The sequence below is a fragment of the Macaca fascicularis genome, chromosome 15 (assembly GCF_037993035.2).
Source record: "Macaca fascicularis isolate 582-1 chromosome 15, T2T-MFA8v1.1".
NCBI classification, from domain to species: Eukaryota; Metazoa; Chordata; class Mammalia; order Primates; family Cercopithecidae; genus Macaca; species Macaca fascicularis.
The window spans coordinates 13,020,535-13,047,542 of record NC_088389.1 but is presented as its reverse complement, the minus strand read 5'-3'; the positions used below and the strand labels follow the sequence as shown (position 1 = coordinate 13,047,542).

Sequence of the window (27,008 nt, the reverse complement as noted above, 5' to 3'; positions counted from 1 at the left end):
GATCCTCTTGCCTCAGCCTCCCAAAGGGCTGGGATTACAGGCGTGAGCTACCATGCCCAGCAAGAATGAATTGTTTAATATTAAAAACATTATGGCCCAAATTTAAAATCCAACAGAAGATGTGGAAAATTGTCTCAGAATGTATTGGGTTGGTACAAAAGTAATTGGGGCTTTTGCCATTTTAATGACAAAAGCCGTGACTACTTTTGCACCAACCTAACAGAACATAAAGACAAAGACATGGACTATTGAGAGAACTATAAGAGAGAACAGGTAAGAAAATTAGAAACTCTCGGGAGGCTGAGACAGGAGAATCGCTTGAACCCAGGAGGCAGAAGTTGTAGTGAGCTGAGACCACGCCATTGCACTCCAGCCTGGGCAACAAGAGTGAAACTCTGTTTCAAAAAAAAAAAAGAAAGAAAAAGAAAAGAAAATTAGAAACTCAATCCCAGGGCTTTAATATCCTTTTTGTAGGAATTCCAGAATGAAAACTGAAAAAAATAATGATAACAACAAAGAAACAAATGGAGGAGAAGTTAGGAGACATTAAATGTAAGGAAAAATTTCAGAGTTTAGTGAAGTGAGTATTTTCCAAAACTGAATGACATAAATCTCTGAATTTATGAGTACCCAGAATAATATATGAAAGAGACTCACTCCAAGCCATATCATTGTGAAAGTTCAGAACACCAAGAATATTAGAAGATCCTAAAAGTTTCCAAAGAGAAAAAAAGCAAGTCATTTTCAGGAACCAGAATGGGACTGCATCTCTAAACAATACTTACTGGAAACTAGATAGTAGTAGATAAATGCCTTCAAAATTCATTTGGGAAAATTATTTTCAACCTGGAATTCTATACCCAGACAAACTGTCAGGGTAGAAGAAAGGTATTTTTTTAGACATGCACCCTCCCGCCCCACCTCTGTGAAGCTACTGGATGATGAATTCCAGCAAAATGAAGAATTTAAGTCAATAAGTAGAACTGAGAATATTTGAAATGTTTTAGTGATTGGAAAAAATATCACTAGATATTTGACAGATCTTTGAAGTATTTGAGGGACAATGGTAATAGGTATATAGAAGACTGGTGAAATGAAAACAAGGTAATATCTCTAGGATAAACAAAGTTGTATAATAAAGGAAACATTCATAGTATATTATTGGCTAAGCAGTGAACAATATTTACATCATCCTAGTAATGTAAACACTGACTATTGATTTATCCCCAAATTGTGATTTTATTGTTTTGGGTGGTTATGGATGGTGATAGTATAATACTGCTGTCATAAGTTAATAGATAATGGATAAATCTAATGAATTCAGAAAGAGCAAGTGATGTTATTAGCTAAAATCTGAAGGAGGCTGTCTCTGGGGAAACAGACAGGGGAATGGGATTGCTGTTTTTTATTACCAGATTTTTACAAGACTATTTTTAGCCTTTTTTATAAGACTTTTAATACTGTTTGAGTTTTAACCATGTTATGTATATTACTTTGATTAAAAAGAAAAATTAATTTTAAAAATGAGCATACTAATACTATTAATTCTCTCCTTCTAGAGAAAAATGTTTAACAGTTAGGTTTAGACTTGTTAATTATAAAAATATAGTAAAGTCTTACTGTAATGAGATTTTCTAGAAAGCGGATTTACTCTAAGGCAGTTCAGATTTGCTCCCCAGCTGAGAATTATAGCGTGGAAATACCAAGAGGACTAACAGAAAAATCATTGTCATTTGAAGGACAGTCATCTGTGCAGCCTGTGCACGAAATCTTGGGTCTGAATTAGGCCCCCATCCAAGATGCGGCAGTGTGGGGTTTGTGTTTTGCTGAAGCTGTGGTTGCAAACCTTTGCTTTAGGATGAAAGGTGGGGCTCTCTGTTACGTTTGAACCTTAGTTGCTACTCCTACCTCATAGCTAGTGTTTCTTTCTCATCATAGGATAAATTGATTTCCTTGTCTCTTGGAAAACCTCCAGACTGCTTTCTGGAATCATTTTCATATAGCATGTTTGTTAACTTGAGCTCTTGCCTGAGTCCCAGTAAGATGTAGGCAGGAACATAGACCTGATACAGGAATAATCCTCTTTTGGAAATAACAATAGCTACTGATTATCAAGCACCTTCTGTGCTTCGGGCACTCTCCATACATGATTCCTAATCTTCATAATAATCCTGTGAGATAACTGCTCTTATGACCACCTCCCATTTTTCAGATAAGAAAATCGAGGCTCTGAGAGGTGAAGTCATTGCCCATGGCCCCACAGTGACTGGCAGATCTGAGACTCAGCACTAGCCTTTGTCACACATAACTCATGACCAGCAGGTAGTGCTACCCGATTGAAAAAATGTGAGACTTAAAGGGATGCACATGTCCCTATACAGTGGCAAAAACTGGTATGACGGAAATGATTTTTTAAGCTATCTTATCCTTTAGTTGGACATACACTAGACCCACAGAGCTAGAGGACCTACCTGGCAGGCTCTCACTGGACAGTGTTTGCTGAATCAGAGAAAGTGGGCTTTGTTGGCATTTGCATGTGAAATAGTATGCACATACCTCAAGATCTTTGCTGTTCTCCCCCTAAAGCTACTAGCTGTGCTGGAAACAGTGAAGGCGTCATCCAGACCTGGGGTCATCTGGTCCTGGGGTCTCAAGCCAGGCCTCCTGTCAGGTTCATCTCTCTCTGTTCCACCTGCACTCACACCCAGTCCTGCTGCTGAGAGATGGAGCATCCACATCCTGAATCCTGCCTCCTTCCCTTGACCCACTTCTATGGTGGGTGCCTGCCCAGCTTTTCAATAGGACTAAATTCCAAATTAAAAAAAAAAAAATTCAGTCTCTCTCCTCTAATCCTCTGAGAAGAGTCTTCTTTTGGTAACTTGTTCTAGAGTTATGCGTATCTTAAATTCTGAAATTGCTTTCAAATGAATTAAATTTTAGAAATATCCATTCCTGTTTGTCCTACTCCCAGTGAAAATAAGCAACTCTTCCCTCTTCCAAAACAGCGGATTTCTTTTCTTTTTTTCTTTTTTTGAAACGGAGTCTTGCTCTGTTGCCCAGGCTAGAGTGCAGTGGCGCAGTGTTGGCACACTGCAGCCTCCACAGGTTCAAGTGATTCTCCTGCCTCAGCCTCTCGAGTAGCTGGGATTACAGGTGTGCACCACCACGCCTGGCTAATTTTTGTATTTTTAGTAGAGACGGGATTTCCCCTTATTGGCCAGGCTGGTCTTGAACTCCTGACCTCAGGTGATCCACCCACCTCGGCCTCCCAAAGTACTGGGATTACAGGCGTGAGCTACCGCTCCTGGCCCCCAAACAGTGGATTTCCATCTTACATATGCATGCAGATCAACTTCAGATCCAGCCCACTGCACATATCCTGATTCTAGACTAGAAACCAAGACTCTGCATTTTAAGCAAGCCCCACATTATTCAAAATAGATTGTCCATGGATTATACTTTTAGAAACATTGTTCAGATCCCTTTAATGTAATTGGGGATTTTATCCTTTCCTTCTTTTTTTTTTTTTTTTTTTTTGAGACGGAGTCTCGCTCTGTCGCCCAGGCTGGAGTGCAGTGGCGTGATCTCGGCTCACTGCAAGCTCCGCCTCCCGGGTTCACGCTATTCTCCTGCCTCAGCCTCCCGAGTAGCTGGGACTACAGGCGCCCACAACCGCGCCCGGCTAATTTTTTGTATTTTTAGTAGAGACGGGGTTTCACCGTGGTCTCGATCTCCTGACCTTGTGATCCGCCCGCCTCGGCCTCCCAAAGTGCTAGGATTACAGGCGTGAGCCACCGCGCCCGGCCCCTTTCCTTCTTAATATTCTTTTTTTTTTTTTTTTTTTTTTTTTTTTGAGATGGAGTCTTGCTCTGTCGCCCAGGCTGGAGTGTGTTGGCGCGATGTCTGCTCACTGCAACTTCCGCCTCCCAGGTTCAAGCAATTCTCTGCCTCAGCCTCCCGATTAGCTGGGATTACAGGTGCCCGCCACCATGCCCAGCTAATTTTTTTGTACTTTTAGTAGAGATGGGGTTTCACCGTCTCAAAAAAAAAAATTCTTAAATAGCTCTAGTTCCCTGAATTACTTTCTCCTAAGACATGTTTTCCCAACAGTTAATGTTATTTATTTCATCTTCTGATCTTATTTATATTATCCACCTCTCACTTAAATTGGAAATTTTCTGCCATTTTACAAAGTTCAAGACCTTCCTCCTTTACTATCTCCTGGCTGTGTGAACTTGGACAGAATACTTCCCCCTCTCCCTCCAGTCAGTTCTTACCTGTGAAATGGAATTAAACTATACAAAATCATTAGGTTGCTATGAGGCTTAAGAGTGACTGGCACATATTACATGCACATTAAAAGTGTATTTTTTCCCAAACTAATGCAACATAGCAAACAAGTTAGTTCACAGTCTTTAATTTCTTTCCTTTCCCTTTCTTTCTTTTTAAAAAGTCTTTTTAGCTAATGGCTTTTAGGTCTTAGGCTAATTAGAAGGAATCCTTCTTGGGGTGTTCTTTTGGTAAGAAGATTGAAGCTCTCCTTTATTTGCTTATAACAAAATGCTCTTCATATCTGGCAAGTGAGTTTCAAAAGCATCAAAACTTGGATCTGGAGAGACTAGGCCAGGTTTGATACGGTAGTGTAGAGTTTGGCAGTTTTTTCAGTATTCATTGCCACTAATTTAGGGTTTTGTTAGATCTGTTGATGTATGGTTTTATAACTAAAAAAGATTTGGATACAGTTTATAAGCATTATTCATTTTAAGAGATAAGATCATTTTAGACTCAGGAGCAGAATATTAGTAATAATAATTAGCTTTAAAAAATAAACTTATATACCAATATAAAGTACAGCACAAGGCAAGCAAATATCTGGGCCTGTATTAACAGACGGTATTGAAGGATATGGCTAGAATTTCCAAAATGCCTAATAATGTGTAATTCCTGGCATTAAGCTGCCAATTTGAATATGGCCCTTTAATATGAAATGCTGTATAATGAAAGACTTTTTTATTGTCTGAAACCAGGCCCCTGAACTTTCCAAAAGGGCAACAAAACAGACAGATAATGTATTTTTTCACTTGTTGGTATTGGTGGCACCCTTTTGAGTTATTTTTGGCATTATGTGTAGAGGTTGAAAGATTCAAGACAACACCAAACACGTTAGCAGTCACCACATGCAGGCCGTCCAGCAGAATAACAGCGCCTCCCAGATCGTAGAAAGCATCCAGAGTCACTGCACCCATCCCCTGGGGACCCTGTCGTCCTGCATCTCCAGATGATGGGAGCTGCAAACTTCCCTGATGGTGCCCTCTTGGATGCTCATGAGGCCTGATCTAGTACCACGACTCTAGCAGTAGGTCCATTCAATTGCAGTAAAAATGCATGTTGTATGTTCATCAGAATTTGGCAGGACACACGTGAAAAGTTAATGACATCCTGGCCGAGAACCCCTGTGATATACACTAGTCACATCCAGTCCAGTTGGAGTTTTTATGTGCTGTTTTTGGCAGAGCTAGGTGAAGATCTTGTTACTTAGCCATTCCTGATGTACTCAAGATACTCGGGTTTTTGTCCTTACAGGATAGGCTAGAAAGTAGCCAGGGTCTCATAACCAAGGCTTTCTCTGAAACATATAATGACAATGCTAGTTATTTGACCAAAGATATCCAGTGCTTTAATCCACTTGGAATTTATTCTTGGTGTGAAGGGGCAACATCATCCACTGGTCAGGAGCCTGATCCTTGGAGCCAGGCAGACCTGGGTTGAGTCCATCTTCGCTTGTTTCCAGCTGTGGGCAAGGTGTTTGACTTCTCTGAGCATCTGTGGCGTTTGTTTGTTTGTTTGCTTGTTTTTTTAACCTGAAGAATTGGGATAATCTGTTTCCTCACAAGATAATTGCGCAGATGCAGTAATGAAGGTAACATGGCACACGGGAAGAGCTTGGTACATGTCAGCTCTTACTCTTCGTGGCTAGAAGATGTGGACTAAACTTCCCCCTTTTGCAGTTTTGTGATTAACACCATTTATGAAATAAATAAATGAAATAAATTCCTTTTCCTGTCATGAGGGGAACTTACCAGATTTTACTGAATTATTTGGTGCCATTGGGTTCCTTACTGTTTCCCTCTGACCTAGATTTCTGGGTCTGTGCCAATAACACGATTGTGATTGCTGCTACTTTATAACATTGTCTGTGGTCAGTCCAAACAAGAGTTTAAAAGAATTGAATGAAATGGATTTTAAATAATGATTCCTCCCCACTCACCCCGTGGCACTCGGCCAAAGGAAGGGGAAAAGTTCTCTGGTAAAGAAAATGAATCAGAGAAGAGGCTCAGACCCTGCATCTGAAAATTCTCATTGTGGGGACTAAGGCTTCTCACTCTGAACTCACACCCGTCTGTTCGCAGCCTGACCTCACATCCTGGTCTGGGTGTGCGGCCTGACCGGAGTGTCGTGCGCCCGTGTGGTTGTCCTGTGGGTGCCAGCTCTGACTTCCTCCCCAGACACCCACTGCCTCAGCCTTAATCACAGGACGCGCGTTGAGTAGAAATGAGACCAGTTAGTATTGGTAACTGCAGAGGAATTTGCATTTTCACCAGCGTCCTCGGGTCAGAGGGTTTGCCTGGCACCGCGCACTGGGAAACTCGCCAAATGCGGTGCAGGTTGGGGACGCCCCAGGACGCGGTGGAGTTGCGCGCGGCTTTTAAAGTGGAGTGGAGCAGGCCTGCAACCTCCCCGCCGGGGTTGGGACTTCGCTTCCAGGCGGAGAAAGACGTCCTCCGGCCGCGCGCGGCCTTCCCCCTGCGAGGATCGCCATTGGCCCGGGTTGGCTTTGGAAAGCGGCGGTGGCTTTGGGCCAGGCTCGGCCTCGGGAACGCCGGGGGCCCCAGGGTATGGACGGGCGCGGCCAGGAGGGGGTTAAGGCGCAGGCGGCGGCGGGGCGGGGGCGGGCCTGGCGGGCGCCCTCTCCGGGCCCTTTGTTAACAGGCGCGTCCTGGCGAGGCGGAGACGCGGCCGCGGCCATGGGCGGGCGCGGGCGCGCGGGGCTGCGGTGAGGGCGGCCTGGCGGGGCCGGGAGCGCCCGGGGGGGCGCGCAGGCCGAGCCGGGCCTGAGCCGGGCCCGCAGACCGAGCTGGGAGAGGGGCTCTGGCCCCCGACGTCGTTGGCGCGGGAAAATGTTGGAGATCTGCCTGAAGCTGGTGGGCTGCAAATCCAAGAAGGGGCTGTCCTCGTCCTCCAGCTGTTATCTGGAAGGTAAGCCGGGGCCGCGCGGGTTGGGCTGAGTAGCCGCGCGCCCTCCCGCTGCTGCTGGGCCCTTCCTAGGCCTCGCCGCCCGCGCGCTCCCTCCTGCGCCCTCCCTGGGGCTTCTCTTTTTCTCCTTTCTCTTCTCCTTTCTTCTCCTCTTCTCTTCTCCTCCCTTCTCCTCTTCTCTTCTTTTCTCTTCTCTGTCTCTCTCTCTCTCTCTGTCTCTGTCTCTCTCTCTCTTTCTCTCTGTCTCTTTCTCTTTCTCGCGATGGCCCCTAGGCACCGCCGGCGGAGCGTGGCCCCCAGCCCTGGCGCCAGCCCCGGGAGAGCCACGCCGGATGGTGACGGTGGCGTCCGGGGCCCCACACTGCGGGCTCCCCCGAAAAAGTTTGAGAAAGTGAACTCGACAGGCCTTAACATCCCTGGGATCCCACGTTATGGAATTTCCACCGTTAATTGGAACTGTGTGTTAAAAAGATCGACCCGTGTTTGTGAAAACATGCGATTTCCATTAAGCATCATGTACACAAGGAACACCACTCTACCATTTATGGATACAGAATTTCAAGTGATCTTTCCATCTCCCCCACCCCCATCTTATCTGCAGACCACGAAGAGGTCTTAGGAATTCGCTGACTTTTCAGGGGAAGAGAGAGAGATCATAGCCCATTTAAGAAGGCGTTTCCAAGGAGTCCCCCAGAGTACTGGGGTGTCATGTTCGGTTCCTTAAGTGAAGCTCAGGGCCACGGTGGCTTCACTTTTGCGTTCTTTCTACCTACTCTCCTTTTTTAATTACATCTGTTTTATTTTATTTTTCTTTCCTGTTGTAGTCTTTAGTTTTCTAAATGGAAAAAAGTAAATTAAGGGTTGTGGGTCTTCACTTTCGCTGCTTCTAGGTGGCTATGTAATTGATCTGATTTGAGACTGGTGCTCCCAGATCGTTGCCTTCAGCAGAAAGACTGTGCTTTAGAGATGGAGTGGCACTTGTTCTTCACAGTTGTTTTCATTTAAGACTTAAAATATAAGAGTAGAAATGTGGCCGGGCGCGGTGGCTCACGCCTGTAATCCCAACACTTTGGGAGGCCGAGACGGGTGGATCATTTGAGGTCAGAATTTCGAGACCAGCCTGGCCAACATGGTGAAACCCCATTTCTACTAAAAATACAAAAAATTAGCCAGGCTTGGTGGTACACGCCTGTAATCTCAGCTACTCGGGAGGCTGAGGCAGGAGAATTGCTTGAACCCGGGAAGTGGAGGTTGCAGTGAGCCAAGATCGCGCCACTGCACTCCAGCCTGGGTGACAGAGTAAGACTGTGTCTCAGTAAAAAAAAAAAAAAAAACAGTAGAACTGTGAAGCTCACTTTAGAGCAAGTAGAATTTCTGCTAGAATGCCATGGTTTTCTTTTTTTAAAAGCAGGAGAAATAAACAGAGGCCTCATTAATTTTATAACCTATTTTTCTTTCCTTAACCTCTGACTCTACCCTGAATGCCTGCTTGGAGTCACATATGCAGCTCACACTAGTGATGTGGATGAAACGTGTTTGCCCTTCTTGCCACAGTTTGTGTACCTCACTTCTCTTCTCTTTCTGGGATTCCAGGGGGCTGAATGGCCCAGAGAAGGCTCATCTAGGTGGAGTGGGCTCACGGAGCCTAGCATTTGGAGGGTGGAGATGGTTTATTTGTCCCTAAAAGTTGACGTCTGAGCAGTCCAAATCATCTTCAGTTAATACATCGCTTATTTTTTCCAAGTTGCTCAAAATTCTGAGCACATTCTCATTTACATCTGTAACGAGTTAAGTGTTAGGCATCATCATCTCCACTTTGCAGATGGATGCCTAAGGCGGGGATGAATGGACTTTTGTAACTGCAAAGCTGGAGCAAAGTTTAGGTCACGTCTTTGCCACGGCATTGTTTTGTTTTCCTGGGAGTAAACTGGAGATTTAGTATGGACCTGGCTGGTTTAATTATTGTTTTGGGGAAAAATCTAAAACATCTTATTCCAACATGTCTTGAAATGAATTATAATGTTGACTCTCAGGTCTCAAAAAAAAAAAAAAAGTTCTAGTACAGCAGACTGCCTTGAGTTAAGCCTTCATCTAGGAAGGTGTCACTCTGGGAATTCTTTCTTACTGAGTTTTCTTCTTTTCGTTGTTATATTTAATTAGAGAAAGTAAATGGAATTATTTTGTAGTTGGTAGAATTTAACAAGCCTCAGTGATTGTCTCTTAAAGACTGAAAGTGCTATTTGTCTTTTGGGCAGAATAGTTCCTAACATCTGGATAAGTAATCCAGGCTTTCCACTTTCACTGACAGCCTAAATCAGCCAATCAGTGTCAGTCAGTCAGTGTTTATTGACGCCCACTCAGGGTCCCAGGCATCCCATGTCAGGGAGAGAATTTAATGAGATCAAGTTTTTCATCGTTCTATCAAAGAAGCTTCCACCATAAATGTAGTTTGATGGTGCGTGCTACCTGCTAATCAGCCTAGCTGTCAAAGCAACATTGGTAAACATAAAGATGGCTAACAATTATTAAATGCTTACTGTGTGCCAAATACTGTTTCATTACTCTATGTGATCTAATATACTTATCTTTCATGATAGCAGTATGATTATTTCCATTTTATAGATGAGGAAACTGAGTCATCAGAAGATTAAGTAACTTGTCTAGGGTCACAGAGTCAGTGAGTGGGGGTACTGGGATTTGAACTCATGCTGTCTGGCTCGGGAGAGCCCACTTTTAGCCACTGGATGCTCTACTGATTGTGACAATTTGTCTTTTTTGGAATTCACTGTGGTTTTTAAAATAGTATCTCCAGAAACTCCTCCAATTAATCCCTGAAATATAAGGGTAGTCTCTCTCTTCTAGAAACCTGATCCTGGCAAAATGATTAGCTTTAGCAGTAGGATTAAATTTTTTTAAATGTATATAAAAATACCTGTATGTAAGAAATCCTAAAAGGGTATTTAGTGATAAGTAATTCCCTCTCCTATTCAGTTTCCCATCCTAGAGGTAATCACCCTGGAGTTTTATGTGTGCCCTTCTAGAAATACTGTGTACACATATAAGCATTTATAACATGTGAATTTTGCTCTCCAGCTTTTTGTGAAGATGCGTGTTTAGAGCAGTATCTATTTACCAGGAGCACATTTAGCTTTGCAATCTTCGGTCTACTTTGAACACTGAATTATCTGATTATTTCTTTCCCCTGGAGACATCAAAGAAAACATGAACACTAGCCTTTTGAATTCGGGGTTTTCTTTTCATTTTATTTTCATTTGTTCATGTGTTTGTATTTACATACATTGTGCATGAATATTGTACATGTATGTGACAGTTGTGTACTGTAGAATCAAACACTATTGTCTGTGAACTGCACTCTTCTTGAACTTTTCGTTGTTGTTGTTGTTGTTGTTGTTTTTGGAAATAGGATCTTGCTCTGTCACCCAGGCTGGACTACAGTGGCACAGTCACAGCTCACTGCAGCCTTGAGCTCCTGGGCTCGAGCAGCCCTCCTACCTCAGCTCCCCAAGTAGCTGGGGCTGCAGGCACATGCTACCTGGCTAATTTAAATTTTTCTTTTTTTTTTTTTTGTAGAGACAGAGTCTCACTATTTTCACTAGTTTGCCCAGGCCAGGCCAGTGTTGAACTACTGGCCTCAAGTGATCCTCCCACCTTGGCCTCCCCAAAGTGCATCCCTACAGGCATGAGCCACTGCCCTCAGCCTGAACTTTCGAAAGTTATTTTAAGGGCCCACTTTTAAATGCTTCTTTTCAGCAGCTAACTTTCCAGCGGATGCTTCATGTGGTGCCAGCCCTACAGATTCGCTTTTAGAACTTGAGCTTTGGAGAAGATTATGCTTGCTTTCTGCTCTCTCCTGAGGTCATCAGATACTTCCCTTGTTCAGTAACAAAGGAAGTGAGACTCTTTCTGTTACCTAATAAAAGGCCAGTCCATCCATTTCATTTTGGGTGCTATTAACATTGCTGACCATTTATGATGTCACAGGCCCTGGCCTGAGCAACTCATGTACAGCCTCACTTCATGTTCACACCAGCGCTCTGAGGTTTCTAGAGAAGAGGAAAGGCCCCAGTTTAGGTGGCAGTACTTTTCAATTTGGAGGCAGGAGATGCCAGTTTTCCTCTGACCTCTCTGAGTTTCCATGTTTTTACCTCTAAAACAGAGAGACCATCCTCTGTTCAGCCACCTTAGAGGATTGTTTTGAGGGTCTATAAGGTGATTGAAGGAAAGCTCTGAAACCGATAAGAGTTAAATGTATGTTTGTATTAATGTTGATACGAGATTCCTCTGAGATGCGCTTTAGTCCAGGCAGGTTTATGGCTCCCACAGTGTTCCTAGGGTCCCATTCTTCTGCACGGGCAGGCAGTTCCTGAGCCAGCCAGCCTGGACCCAGATGCCATCTGTGCTCTTGGCTGGTCTTGCGCATTCACTGAGGTTCACTGTACCTTGGTGTTCCCATTTCTAAAATAAGGCCTGTAGTGATCCCTACCTCACTGAGTTGTTGAGAGACTTCATGTAAATTGTTTAGCAGAGAGCCTGGCACAGAACAAGAGCCTAGCAGAAAAGTAAGTTGTTATTTTGAGCAAATATTTAGCAGCCTAAAATGGTGGCTTTACCAGTTTCTCTAATAGTTGAAGTGATGGTAGAATTGAGCTGATTCCACCCATAGTTTTTCTTGTTAATGAAACGGTTTGTTTCTAAGTTTGTTTTGATGCATATAATTAATACTTCCTGTCCTTGATTTTTGGCTGAAAAATTTCTTCTCTTCCTGTAACCCTCTGTTATTCCCATAGTGAATATTTTAAATGTGGAAGAGAAATTCCCATTGGCTCATGGTTGGCATTTTATTTCTCCTGTCCAGAGACAATATTTCCACAGCCTCAAACGTGAAAACTGAAAATCTGGTGTTACTTATCACCTTGTAAAATCAAGTCATTGTAATCATGCCAATATAATCACTGATCTGAAATAAAAGCAGAAAAAAAAAATAAATGGATAGCTTCTTTAAATATGTAAGAACTAAAGATCAAATGGGACATTGGAAGACCTTGACTTTTCCTCCATAATGGTGGATCTTAATTAAACACACAGAAGAACAATTTATAAAATAAGTTCATAGGTTTGTTCTTCTTTAGTGTCACTTTTTAAAACTATTTCTTTTTTTTTTTTTAATTTAAAGAAATAGGGATGGGTCTCACTATGTTGCCCAGGCTGGTCTCGAACTCCTGGGCTCAAGCAGTCCTCCCACCTCAGCCTCCCAAAGTACTGGAATTACAGGCATGAACCACCTCACTCAGCCTAAAACTGTCTCAAAAGTAGACAGCATAATGAACTCCCATGTACTTACTATATGGCTTTAACAATTATCAGCCTGGCCGGGCGCAGTGGCTCAAGCCTGTAATCCCAGCACTTTGGAAGGCCAAGGTGGGCGGATCACCTGAGGTCAGGAGTTTGAGACCAGCCTGACCAACATGGAGAAACCCCGTCTCTACTGAAAATACAAAATTAGCTGGGCGTGGTGACGCATGCCTGTAATCCAGCTGCTGGGGAGGCTGAGGCAGGAGAATAGCTTGAACCCGAGAGGCGGAGGTTGCGGTGAGCCAAGATTGCGCCACTGCACTCCAGCCTGGGCAACAGGAGTTAAACTCTTTCTCTTTTTTTTTTTTTTTTTTTTTTTTTTTTGTGAGACGGAGTCTCGCTCTGTCACCCAGGCTGGAGTGCAGTGGCTGGATCTCAGCTCACTGCAAGCTCCGCCTCCCGGGTTCACGCCATTCTCCTTCCTCAGCCTCCCGAGTAGCTGGGACTACAGGCGCCCGCCACCTCGCCCGGCTAGTTTTTTGTATTTTTTTTTAGTAGAGACAGGGTTTCACCGTGTTAGCCAGGATGGTCTCGATCTCCTGACCTCGTGATTCGCCCGTCTCGGCCTCCCAAAGTGCTGGGATTACAGGCTTGAGCCACCGCGCCCGGCCCGAAACTCCTTCTCATAAAAAAAAAAAAACCAAAAACAAAACAACAACAAACAACAATTACCAGCTTGTGGTCAGTCTTGTTTTCTTACATAGTGAAGTTACAGTTTCAAAGCTATTAGGAATAGCTTGCTAATTATAATTACTTAGTTTTGATAGTGTAACTTTGTCCTCAGATGAGTAGAGTGGTTACTCTGGAACAGGGGTGTCCAATCTTGACTTCCCTGGGCCACATTGGAAGAAGAATTGTCTTGGGCCACACATGAAATACACTAACACTAACGATAGCTGATGAGCTAAACAAAACAAATTCCACAAAAATCTCTTTTTTTAATTTTTTTTTATTTTTGAGACAGAGTCTCACTTTGTCGCCCAGGCTGGAGTGCAGTGGCACCATCTCAGCTCACTGCAAGCTCCGCCTCCTGGGTTCATGCCATTCTCCTGCCTCGGCCTCCCAAAGTGCTGGGATTACAGGTGTGAGCCACCGCACCTGGCCAAAAATCTCATAATGTTTTTAAGAAAGTTTGCAAATTTGTATTAGGCTACATTCAAAGCCGTCCTGGGCCACATGCAGCCTGCGGGCCATGGGTTGAACAAGCTTGCTCTAGAAATTGGTTTTCAGGCCAGGCACGGTGGCTCACGCCTGTAATCCCAGCACTTTGGGAGGCCGAGGCGGGTGGATCACTTGAGGTCAGGAATTCGAGACCGGCCTGGCCAACATGCTGAAACCCTGTCTCTACTAAAAATACAAGAAAGTAGCTCGGCATGGTGGCAGGTGCCTGTAATTCCAGCTACTCAGGAGGCTAAGGCAGGAGAATCACTTGAACCCTGGAGGCGGAGGTTGCAGTGAGCCGAGATCTCGCCATTGCACTCCAGCCTGGGCAACAACAGCGAAAACTCCATCTCAAAAAAAGAAAAAAAAAGAAGTTGGTTTTCAAATCCTACTTTCTTTACCATGTTACACCATAAATATTTTCGTTATATTGCGTGTGTTGAGTACTGGCGATAGGGAAGACAGAGAGAAACAGGTGGGAAGAAGAGAGAGGGAGGAAGGGGAGACAGACAGAAGGGGGAGATCTATAGAGACAGAGACTGAGAGACAAAAAGGTTGAGACAGGAAAGGGAAAAAAAAACAAGCTGGGAGGGAAGGAAGACTGACAGAAGGGGGACAAAGAGGAAGAGGATGGCCAGTGGGGCTGGGGTGGGTGGGTACGGAGAGAGAATGAGAGCAAGTGAAGCACAGGAGACAGTTAGATGATGGGCAGGCAGCTGATGTATGGATGAGTAGCTGAAGGAAGAGGCCATCAGTAACTTCACGTCTCTGTTTCCATTCCTGCCCTCAAATGCCTTCATAATAGAGTCTACCTAATAAGGTTATAGGGATTCAGTGCAGATGAAGTGCTGGCGCTCAGTACGGAATCAGCCAGTATTAGCTATTATTCTTTCACGTGAAGTTGTATAAACTTTAACCTCATTACTCTTAAATTCTCTATAGAAACCTAGTCTTTATCTGTCTTAGAAGCCTTCAAATGTAGCTAGTAGTGTTGTACATTGAATACCTTAAAATTGTGTTTAAAGACAGGCCATGAATAGAATTAGGCATTGCTTTTTGAAGCCAAAATACCATGAGGTGGGGAGGGTCATGTTCATTTACCCAGATCAGCAATAAAAACACTGATGGCTAACAAGGCTTTCTGGGGAAATTGGGTAGCCCAGTGACTCTGGTGTCAGCTGACGCAGGAGTCCATGAAGACATATTAAAAGAAAAGGAAATGTGAAATGAACGCTTTCAAACCATCCATGGTTGGCAGCAGAAGGGGAGGCCTTTCAGTCTGTTGCAAATGGCCTGTGACAATAAAAATGCCTTTGTGGGTATTAGCAGGCTGACTCTGGACACTTTGGATCTGTGGCCAGTGCAGGAATTCCCGGAACCTTTTGGGAAGGTGTCCGGAGACCTCACTGTGGTGTCTGTTAGGAATCTGGAGCAAATCCTATTTCTTTTGAAAGCACAGAGAACTGTGTTTTTACATTATACCTTTAGGATTTTGGCCATGGTTTATATTTCATTCAAAACAAATCATTGCATTCCCTAGGCTTTTATATAGGTTTTCCTGGTCAGATTGCATTTGTTTTTCAACTTTACTATCTGTCATTATTGCTATTCTTATTACAGGTTAACAGATTATTAAACTGCATTATTCAGTACCTTGTTGCTAAAGACAAACATATGCAGGGTGTTCTACATCTGAGTTCACCCAGCAGTGCTGTGTCGTTGCGTTGCACTGAGCAGGTACAGAAGGCTCTGAGATACGACGGCTTGGTCTCTACCCCACAGGAGTTTACATTGTGGCAGCAGAAGAGAAGGCATGATATAAGATAAGAGAAGGCACAGTTGTTCTGCAGTGAGCATCCCAGTGTCAGGTGCCACAGTTGGCATCCATGCAGAAATTCTCTGCATGCGGGATTCATTGAGTCCTCCTGACAACCCAACTAGGTTGATGCCATGCCATTGTTGCCCTGTTGTGCGGTTGAGAAACTGAGGCTCAGAAACAAACATCTTCAAGACATGCTGGTGCTGAGATTTGAACAAGGCCTGTCCACCAGAGCCCATGCTTATTGTACTGCAGGGGACATGTGAACAGATTGCCTACTGGGTGATAGATGCAGGGTGGTGATAGAGACAGATACCAGGTACCCCAATGGGTTAAAGGAGAAGCAACCTGTTGTGGGTGAGGTGATGGGAGGAGGAAGGACCAGTTAGAGAAGGTTTCTGGGAGATAGGGAGGCCAGGAAGAGCAGAAGTGGCTGGGGAGGGAACTCTCGGGAGAGTAAATGGTACTTGTCACAGTGCAGTCAGGAGAGGCAAGCAACAGGAGGCCTGGGGGATCTGAAAGGAGTTTGGGGAGGTTGGAGTGGAAAGCAGGGGTAGAGGGCCAGATGCTCCCAGACTCAACCCTGAAGGGCCTGGCATGCCTACTTCAGGAGCTCAGACTTTTACTATAGTGGTGGAAGGAATAACAACCCCAGCCATTTTTTGAGGGCCTGTGCATGCCTAGGCCCTCAAAAACATGTCCATGTTAGCTGCAAGCTGCCAGCTACCCTACAAAGCACATCATGATCCCAGCATTGCCCCCGATGATACTGCCAGTAAGTGGTAGCTGACCATTGGCAGACAGGGCCACCTCCCAAGCCCACGCTCTCTTCTGCCTCTCAGCTGGCAGCCATCTCTAGGGGATTTGAAGCAAGAGAGTGACCTAGTCAGGTCTGCATTTGAGAAAGATGGCCCTGATAGTAGGGAGTGGAGGTGGAATGGCCAAAGGGGGACCCAGCCAAGGGTGTGGTGGAACATGGAAAGGACAGAAGCAATGAGAGATTGAGGAGGAAAAGTGCCAAGATGCAGGGTGGGAACTGACAGAGGATGACTTCCAGCCTCGATCCTGACATGGGCTTGAATGGCAGGTGTTCAGAATGGCCTTGAAGATAGTAGCATCTCTATCTATGAGTGGCTTCATATTCCATTTCCAGTAATTGGAGACTTTTTCACCATAGATTCTTAGAAGGTGACACTTTTTTTTTTTTTTTTTCCCTTTCTGGTTGAGGGAGAGGGACAGGGACTGTGTATCTTCAGAAAGGTTAGTATTTGAGGCTGAGGCAGGCAGATCGCTTGAGGTCAGGAGTTCAAGACCAGCCTGGCCAACATGGTGAAACCCCGTCTCTACTAAAAATACAAAAATTAGCTGGGCATGGTGGTGCGCACCTGCAGTCCCAGCTACTCGGGAGGCTGAGGCAGGAGATTCGCTTGTACCCGGGAGGTGGAGGTTGCAGTGAGCCAAGATTGCGTCACCACACTCCAGCCACAGAGCCAGACTCTGTCTTTAAAAAAAAAAAAAAAGAAAGAAAAGTTAAGATTTGGAGTGTTGATAGGGATAGGAGTTAGGAGGGAGAATTTTGTTTTTTAAAAATTGGCTAAGACATTGTCATGTAAAAGATTCCAGGGGAAATATTTAAACCTTGGACTAATTTAAATAACTTTATTTTTAAAGGAGGTTTCTCTAGAAACTCATTTAATATACTGCCTATAATGGCTATAAGTGGAAAGTAATAAAACTGCATTTATTTTAAAAGAAAATTGCATAATTTGGACTTCTCACTGATTTATCCCAGTCTCCTTTTTAGGCTCTTCCTGTGAGAATGCTGAGGTTTTATTGAGCCAATTCCTTAGTGCAAGAGTTGTTAACCTGGAAGACCCTGGGAGTCTGGGATAGAATTCAAGGGCTCCATGTCCTCTGATGGGAAAAATTAAAACTTTATTTCACTAACCTCTTACTAAAATTTAGCATTTCAGTTTTTTAAGAACACAGGTAACAAACCACGGTAATATTACAGTGCTTGTGACTGTCTCTGGTAGAAACCAGGTATTTCTTTTTTTCTTTTCTTTTCTTTTTTTTTGGTCGGGGGACCGAGTTTCACTCTTGCCACTCAGACTGGAGTGCAGTGGCATGATCTTAGCTCACTTCAGCCTCTGCCTCCCAGGTTGAAGCGATTCTCCTGCCTCGACCTCCTGAGTAGCTAGGATTACAGGCGCCTGCCACCATGCCCAGCTAATTTTTATATCTTTAGTAGAGACAGGGTTTCACCATGTTGGCCAGACTGGTCTTGAACTCCTGACCTCAGGTGATCTGCCCGTCTCAGCCTCCCAAAGTGCTGGGATTATAGGAGTGAGCCACCACACCTGGCCAGAAACCAGTATTTCGTATCAGGTAACAGTTGTGGTTATTATTCACACCACTACTTTGAAATGACACAATTGCTACTGGATCTTGTTATTTAATGTGCGAACAAAGACACAACTATTTAATACATTAATAAGAGCTTATTATCATTACAAGTTTTTAAAAGTATTTTGAGGACTGTTTCAAAAAGTCTTTTGAAGACTGTTTTCCTTTGCAATTCTCCGTATTTTATTTTGTGCATTTAAAAATTCGTTGTGAGAAGTCCCTAGGCATCGCCTGCTGCCAGAGGGGTCCATAGCACAACACAGTAAGGAGCCCCACCTTAGTGGCCTTGGTGTGGCAGGCTGGCCATGGGTCCCTGGTGAATCCTCCTTCCCTTGTGAGGCAGTCTTGTTCAGGGTCCCCTTCCTCATCCCAGTGAGCTCACCCCCTCAACTCCTGGCTCCCACTGTCTGTGCTCTTGGACTTAGAGACTCATCCACAGGGCTGGGCACGTGGCTCACATCTATAATCCCAGCACTTTGGGAGGCCAAGGTGACTCAGATTCGAGACCAGCCTGGCCAACATGGTGAAACCCCATCTCTACTTAAAAAAATACTAAAAATTAGCCCAGCGTGGTAGTGGACGGCTGTAATCCCAGCTACGCAGGAGGCTGAGGCAGGAGAATCGCTTGAACCTGGAAGGGGGAGGTTGCAGTGAGCCGAGATCGCACCATTGCATTCCAGCCTGGGCAACGAGAGCGAAACTCCATTTAAAAAAAAAAAAAAATTCATCCACAGGACAGCGCTGGCCTTCCATTAGACTTTTGCTGTTGAGTCTGTAAGTTTTCAGGAGCTGTGTTTCTCCCACGAGGAGCAGGCGCTACTGCTGGTTCTTTACATCTTTCTGCCACTGCCCTGCCTCTCCCTGCACCCTAGCAGCTGACACAGTGTTTTGGGGTCTGAAGATAACACAAAGGCTGTGTTCAGTTAAACGTATGTGTGTGTGTGTGTGTGTGTGTGTGTGTGTGTGTGTGTTTTAATAATTTTAACTTCTCTGGGTGAAGGTGTAAATTTACAAAATAAAGGACCATGTAGAAATAGATAAAATGACTTTCATCAAGCTCAAAATGTGGGAAATAATACTTTTCCTCTAAGCTCATATTTTGAAAAGTTGTGTGAGACTGTTATAAAATAACTTGAGAATAGTCTGAGCATGATCTCATCCGTTGGAACAGAGTATGAAATAAAACACGAAGCCTCTTTTTAGAAGGATCTGTTTTATAGATTTTTAAATTACAGAGATTCCTTGAACTGGAGGATAATAGTGAAGGACCCACAAAGGAAATATGAATAAAGCAGCACAAGTTTAAATAATTGAATGTGAGCAAAATTAAAGGGAACGTTTGTCACGTCTGACATGCTCCATCTCCTGTCCCCCCAACACTGAACTGTCTCCAAGAACCTTCCGGAGAGCCCACAGTGTGAACAGTAATGAATGCTCCATAGCTGGCTGCCTTGCACTCTAGTAGGAACTATGAGGTTGGGCACAAGTGCCAGCAGGAAGGTGGGAAGCTTCCTGGGGATGTTTTTCCTGGAGGTCAAGTCCCCCTTGGGCTGTGAAGTAGCCGGTGCTGGGGTTCATGGGCATTTCCCTTCCCTGACTGTTGGCCAGTGTCCGGCGTAGCACCAGCAGCCCCTGGAGTCTAGGCCAGATAGGCCATGTCCGAGAATCTTCTGTCAACATTTTTTATCAGTGACTCACAGCTTTGAGAAAGGATTATTTTTATATAAGACGATCGTTTAATTCTACTTTAAAGACCCAAACCATTTTCTTAGAATACTGTCTAAACAAGTTAATCATGCACAGTTCCAGTGAATTCAGTGGCCTGGTTCTTACAAAATTCCCAAATAATTTTATACTCTCATAGCCAGAGCCAGAGCTTTTTAGAGGTTTGAGGCATTTTTTAGATGTCACTGTTCTTGGTGCTCGGCTAGCTAATTAGCGACTTTTTCTGAGTTTGGTTGGTGAGTGGAAACCTTTTTGTTAACATTATGACAAAATAACAATACGGTTTTAAGTGGAGTGAGAGGCACTTTTGAAGATCCAGATCTTAAACCTATTTAAAGTATGACTCAGAAAGGAGGCTGCAGAAAATGTTCACTAAAAAAAGTAAGAATAATAGCAGATGCTAAAATTTATTTCCCAAGACAATAGCCAAAAGATCTTCTGGAAGAACAGAAGAAGGGAACTATTTGGGGCATCTTTTTTTTGAATGAAGCCTTCGGGCTTCTTTAGGGGATCTCATTTCCTAACAGAGGGACCGGTGGAAAGTTCATGTCTTAAGCAAGAAAGATTTAAGTACTTTCTGCAACTTTGGCCTTGTAAACTGTGATCATTTTTAAGGTTGACGAGCATAGTTCACTATGAAATGAAGCAAGTAACTTGGCATTTATACATTGTGAGTCAATTTTGACATCAGCCTGGATTGGGAATTGACTGGAAGGTTTTGGTGTTGGACTGTGGCTACGCTTCAGTGTCTCGGTCCAGAGGCATGCATGAGCAATACTTCCCTTTGGGCTTTGGCCATTAATTTATGGAATAGAGCAAGAACTGGAGAGGAAAGTTGAGAGACTGCCTTGGATCGCCTGACGTCCTGTTGAATCAAAAAGCAGTGGGAGGCCCTTTCCTTCCTAACAAAGGCCTCATCCTCTTGCATAACATTCCCAGCATCTGTCGACATGTTTGGGACCGTCCCACTTTAACCCACACTTCAAGTGGATGGCCACCTCTGGGTGGGGAGCTGCATTCTGCTTATTCCAGGTGTTTTCCAGGCCACTTCCCCGATTATGTAACTTTGATCAAATCCAGATGTGTCAGAATGTTTGATAGAAGAGGTCAAATGGCATTTGAGAAGAAAAGCATTTCTGTATTCATGACTTTGGTTTAATTTCCTGTGTGGGCCTGGTCTGCCAAAGTTGTATGCTCATGGCCATGAGGTTGACGCACCAGAGGGAGGCACACAGTGCCTTTTCAGGACAGCCTGAGGGAGGCCTCCCTCCCCAGCATGCTTTTTCATGTTAAATTATCAATTATATAAGTTTAGGGCCAGACACGGTGGCTCACGCCGGTAATCCCAGCGCTTTGGGAGGCTGAGGTGGGTACATCACTTGAGGCCAGGAGTTCAAGACCAACCTGACCAACATGGCAAAACCCTGTCTCTACTAAAAATGCAAAACAAAAACAAAAAATTAGCCAGGCGCAGTGACTCACGTCTGTAATCCCAGCTACTCAGGAGCCTGAGGCAGGAGTATGGTGTGAACCTGGGAGCCGGAGGTTACAGTGAGCCGAGATCGCACCACTGCACTCCAGCCTTGGCGATGGAGTGAGACTCCAACTCAAAAAAAAAACAAACACAAAAAAACAAACTTTAGTTGGCTTCTATTAAAGTTTTTCTATATCATTGTTTTCTGGTAATAAAAACAAACCACATTTATTGTGAGAAATATACCATAATATAGAAAAGTATAAAGAAAATTTAAGGCTAGGCGCGGTGGCTCACGCCTATAATCCCAGCACTTTGGGAGGCTGAGGCGGGCTTATCACTTGAGGTCAGAAGTTCAAGACCGGCCTGGCCAACATGGTGAAACCCCATCTCTACTAAAAATACAAAAAAAGTAGCCAAGTGTGGTGGCGGGCACCTGTAATCCCAGCTAATCAGGAGGCTGAGGCAGGAGAATTGCTTGAACCCGGAAGGCGGAGGTTGCAGTGAGCAGAGATCGCGCCATTGCACTCTAGCCTGAGTGACAAGACCGAGACTCCATCTCAAGAAAAAAAAAAAAAAAGAAAATTTAAAGCACTTAAAATCCCACCACCCTGAGTTAACTACTGTTCACAGTTTGAAATTCCTCCTAGTCTTCTTTCAATTTTTTCATAATTGGGACCTTGCCTATATACTGAACTGTAATATAAACACTTAATATATTATTGTGAATGTCTTCTCAAACTTGAATATTTTTTCCAAAAATATTTTGAGTGGCTATTAAAATATATCCTATTTTATGGATACAGCATAAACAAACTTATTCTGTGTTGATATTTTGTACTTGCCCTTTTCTGTGCTGTTATTTAAAATTAGTGTATAGAAATCATTGTGTTGATCACTTAGGATAAATTCCTAGAGGTAAGAAAAAAAATCAGATATTAAATTCTTCATAGACTTCTGGTTCATATTCCAGTTGCCCTCCATTTATACACCTACTACTAGCATTGTATGAGAGTGCCCGTTTCTATGAAATCTTACCCGTACTGGCCGTCAGCGTCAAAAAGATGTGTCTGCAGATTTGGCAAGGAATTTGCATTTCCTTGATTATTATCAAGAGTTCACACACTTTCCATGTTTAATGGTAATTTTTTTTTTTTTGAGATGGTGTCTCACTCTGTTGCCCAGGCGGAGTGCAGTGCCGTGACCGTGGCTCACTGCAACCTCCGCCTCCCGGGTTGAGGTGATTCTCCTCCTTCAGCTCCTTAGCAGCTTGGATTACAGGCATGCACCTCCATGCCCGGCTAATTTTTGTATTTTTATTAGAGACGGGGTTTCACCATATTGGCCAGGGTAGTCTCAAACTCCTGAGCTCAAGTGATTGCCGGTCTTGGCCTCCCAAGGTGCTAGGATTACAGGTGTGAGCCGTTGTGCCTGACCTTTAATGATAATGTAAATTTTTTGTGAATTGCTGGTTCATGGCTTTGCCCATTTTTTCCATAATGGAGGGATTTTGCTTTTTCTTGTTGGTATGTAAGGTCCTTGTGTGTCAATAATGCTCTGCCTGACAGTTTTTCTAATATAATGACGGTGGAAGCTCTTAACTGGCTTACACTTGACTGACTTGTGAAATTGACCAGCACTCTTCACTTCCTTATAAAACATGCCTCCATAGTTCCCATGTGCCGTGGGGTAGCCACACTACCACTGTCTGCTGTTGCACATGTCCACAAGAGCCAGTCGTGTTTGTTTCCAAGCCTGTTTCTTTCAGATATATCTGTTGTTGTAATTACTTGGTTAATATGAAACCAATGAAATGCAAGGGTGAAAAGGGAATTGTTTCTAGGAAAATTAAGATGTATGCTTTAGAAAGACTCAGTAAAGGAAGATAACTTTTTTTTTTTTTTCTGTTGAGACGGAGTCTCACTCTGTCGCCCAGGCTGGAGTGCAGTGGTGCAATCTCAGCTCACTGCAAGCTCCGTCTCCTGGGTTCACGCCATTCTCCTGCCTCAGCCTCCCAAGTAGCTGGGACTACAGGCGCCCGCCTCCATGCCTGGCTAATTTTTTGTATTTTTAGTAGAGACGGGGTTTCACTGTGTTATCCAGGATGATCTCGATCTCCAGACCTCGTGATCCGCCTGCCTCGGCCTCCCAAAGTGCTGGGATTACAGGCGTGAGCCACCGCGCTCGGCCAGGAAGATAACTTCTAAAACTTACTACACAATTAGGTGTAAGACAACTGTAAATGATTGGAATGGATTACAGAAATCTAGAAAGCATCGACAGTGGGAATGCATAGTGAATGGCTCTAAGTTCTCCCTCCATCTGTAGGAAATTGAAGCTGGAAGTGAGATGATACATTCATTATAGGGAGGACTTACAGAAGAAAACATCAAGCTCTAATCACATGTCCACATTTCATTCTGTTTGTTTATTTTTTGAAACAGAGCCTCACTCTGTTGCCCAGGCTGGAGTGCAGTGGCATGATCTCAGCTTACTATAACTTACTCTGCCTCCTGTGTTCAAGTGATTCTCGTGCCTCAACATCCTGAGTAGTTGGGGCTATAGGTGTGTACCACCACGCCCAGCTAATTTTTTTATTTTTGGTAGAGACAGGGTTTTGCTATGTTGGCCAGCCTGGTCTCAAACTCCTGACCTCAGGTGATCTGCCTGCCTTGGCCTCCCAAAGTGCTGGGATAACAGGCATGAGCCACCATGCCCAGCCCCACATACCTACATTTCAAAGGACAGTCTTTAGCCCTACAGTCAAGATTACCAAACCAGCGTAAACCAGATGGGGGTGGGGGATCACTTTTTTTTTTTTTTTTTTTGAGACAGAGTCTCGCTGTGTCACCCAGGCTGGAGTGCAGTGGTGCGATCTCGGCTCACTGCAAGCTCCGCCTCCTGGGTTCACGCTATTCTGCCTCAGCCTCCCAAGTAGCTGGGACTACAGGCGCCTGCCTTCATGCTTGACTGATTTTTTTGTATTTTTAGTAGAGACAGGGTTTCACTGTGTTAGCCAGGATGGTCTCGATCTCCTGACCTCAGAGATCACATATTTTAATAAAATTGATAATCTCTAATAGTGATGGCGCTAGGTGTACTTTTAGAGTCAATGTAAATACTCGACAAAGGGAACCTAACGTATGACTAAGCTTCTTCCACACTCTAGGAGATGGCAGTATTGCAAGACTCTGTTGCTTGAAATTATCTTTGCCCCCCACCATTCAGAAAAATTACCAACTGTTATAATAATGTAATTTTGGGACTTATCCTTTCAGAGAAACAGTTCCTGAAGGTTGACTTCAGTTAGTAGTACAGAAGTTAGACTTGAAGACCTTTATGATTTATGTTCTGTTGGTTTATCCCAAAGGGATATTTTAGAGCACATCCATTTCTGAAAGTTCTCTGGTCATATTTCCAGAAGTTTAGGCTAGTCTCTCAGGTGGGTCCTTTTTTTTTTTTTTTAAAGAGAATTCAGAATCAGGCCCACCCCTGAGATGGTGTTATTACCCAGGAAAGAATGTGTGAGGATCCTCTAAATCCATAGAGAAGGAAAACTAAAACATAATTCTGTTACCATTTGTGTTTGGCTCAAGCATCTGGTAGATCCTTAAGTTCTTTTCAAATTATAGTGTTCCTCTTTTTCTTTTCTTTCTTTTTTTTTTTTTTTTTTTTTTTTTTTTTTTTTTTTTGAGACAGAGTCTTACTCCATTGCCCAGGCTGGAGTGCAGTGGTGCAATCTCAGCTCACTGCAGCCTCACCTCCCCGGTTCAAGCAATGCTCCTGCCTCAGTCTCCTGAGTAGCTGGGATTACAGGCACCCACCACTAATTTTTGTATTTTTGCCTGGCTAATTTTTGTATTTTTAGTAGAGATGGGTTTTCGCCATGTTGGCCAGGCTTGTCTCGAGCTCCTGACCTCAGGTAATCTGCCCACCTTAGCCTCCCAAAGTGCTGGGATTACAGGCCTGAACCACCACGCCGGGCCTCTCTATTTAAGATCATAAAAATTACTAAACATCATAATGACATTATTTGGGATTTACTCTTTCAGAGAAACAGTTCCTGACAGTTTACTTCAGTTAATGATTTTTATTTTTATTATTTATTTATTTTTTGAGATGGAGTCTTACTCTGTCTCCCAGCTAGAGACGACGTCTCACTCTGTCTGCAGGCTAGAGTGCAGAGACGAGATCTCAGCTCACTGCAACCTCTGCCTCCTCAAGCGATTCTCCTACCTCAGCCTCCTGAGTAGCTAGCTGGGACTACAGGCACCTGCCGCCATGCCTGGCTAGTTTTTTCTATTTTAGTAGCGACGGGATTTCACCATGTTACCCATGTTGGTTTCGAACTCCTGAGCTCAGGCAGTCTGCCCGCCTCGGCCTCCCAGTGTTCTAAGGTTATAGGCGTGAGCCACCGTACCCGGCCCAGTTAGTGATTTTTAAATTGTAGCTCCTTAAATGAGTAATTTGGATTTCACTCCACAATGTTCTTGAACTGTTAAGATCTACTTTAGGTGATTTGATTTGCTGGTTTGCAAGAACCCGTCTACACTTTGTCTTTAGCACAAAAAAATTCTGGAGAGTTTCAGCCCTGTTAAAAATAAAAAAGACAAGAAGAAACTTCAGAAACAAATAATAACCTATTTGACCCTGTAATGAATAGTATTCACGCATTTTCTAATTTAAGAGCTGTTGATTGGTTTCCAACTTTTAGAATCTGTTTCAGACAAAACATGGAAGAGTTTAGTAACAGTTTTTTCTATTCTGTAATAATAATTTACACAAGGTAAAAAAAAAATGTACAGAAGATCATATTTGAGGGTGGCCGTGGGGGCAAGAAAGCTGGAAGGATGGGTAGGATGTTAATAGCCTTGTCTTGTGAAGTAAGTCCTTCAGAGACACTGTCCTAGCTGGAAGAACAAGCAGTGAAGGTGTGTGTCTGTTGCTGAGAATAGGGCTCCAGCTGATACTTAAGAGAGGTGGGGGTGATCACCAAAAAAACAGCTCTGCCTCTAGGAGCAGAGAGGACTGGGATAGAAAGTATTTATCTTCCATATTAAGCCCTTCTGCACAATTTGATTTTTCTTATTTATTTATTTTTTCTTTTTTTCTTTTTTTGAGATGGAGTCTCACTCTGTCGCCCAGGCTGGAGTGCAGTGGCGCGATCTCAGCTCACTGCAACCTCCGCCTCCCGGGTTCAAGCAGTTCTCCTGCCTCAGCCTCCCAAGTAGCTGGGACTACAGGCACCTGCCACCATGCCCGGCTAATTTTTGTATTTTTAGTAAAGACGGGGTTTCATCATGTTGGATCTCCTGACCTCATGATCCGCCCACCTCGGCCTCCCAAAGTGCTGGGATGACAGGCGTGAGCCACCACGCCTGGCCTTTTTTTTTTTTTCTTTCTTTCTTTTTATTTTAAGACGGACTTTCTCGTTACCCAGGCTGGAGTGCAGTGGCGCAATCTCTGCTCACTGCAACCTCCACCTCCTGGGTTCAAGCGGTTCTCCTTCCTCAGCCTCACGGGTAGCTGGGACTATAGGCACGCGCCACCATGCCCAGCTAATTTTTGTATGGCTAATGAAGACGGGGTTTCACCATGTTGGTCAAGTTGGTCTCAAACTCCTGACCTCTGGTGATCCGCCCAGCTTGGCCTCCCAAAGTGCTGGGATTACGGGCGTGAGCCACCGTGCCCGGCTAAAACAAGAAACTTTCACTGCATATTTTAAGCAAAGGGAAACGCATATGTGGATAGACTGTTTTAATTTGACTAAACTTATATTGAATCAATGAATTTTAA

General features: G+C 44.0%; 1 protein-coding gene across 4 annotated transcripts in view; it reads left to right on the top strand.

Moving 5' to 3' along the window:
- The window catches only part of ABL1 (ABL proto-oncogene 1, non-receptor tyrosine kinase), a 184,261-nt gene that overhangs the window by 122,652 nt on the left and 34,601 nt on the right, over nucleotides 1–27,008 (top strand). For 2 of the 4 annotated variants that reach the window (XR_012424253.1, XM_045373944.3), the window contains exon 1: nucleotides 7,008–7,257. The exons of the other annotated variants lie outside the window; for them this stretch is intronic. Coding sequence is in view for 1 of the 2 variants with exons in the window: in XM_045373944.3 (XP_045229879.1) it covers nucleotides 7,179–7,257 (79 nt within the window). In the remaining variant the exon portion in view is untranslated. Of the gene's footprint in view, nucleotides 1–7,007; nucleotides 7,258–27,008 lie in introns of those variants that run through there. 4 annotated transcript variants of the gene reach the window in all.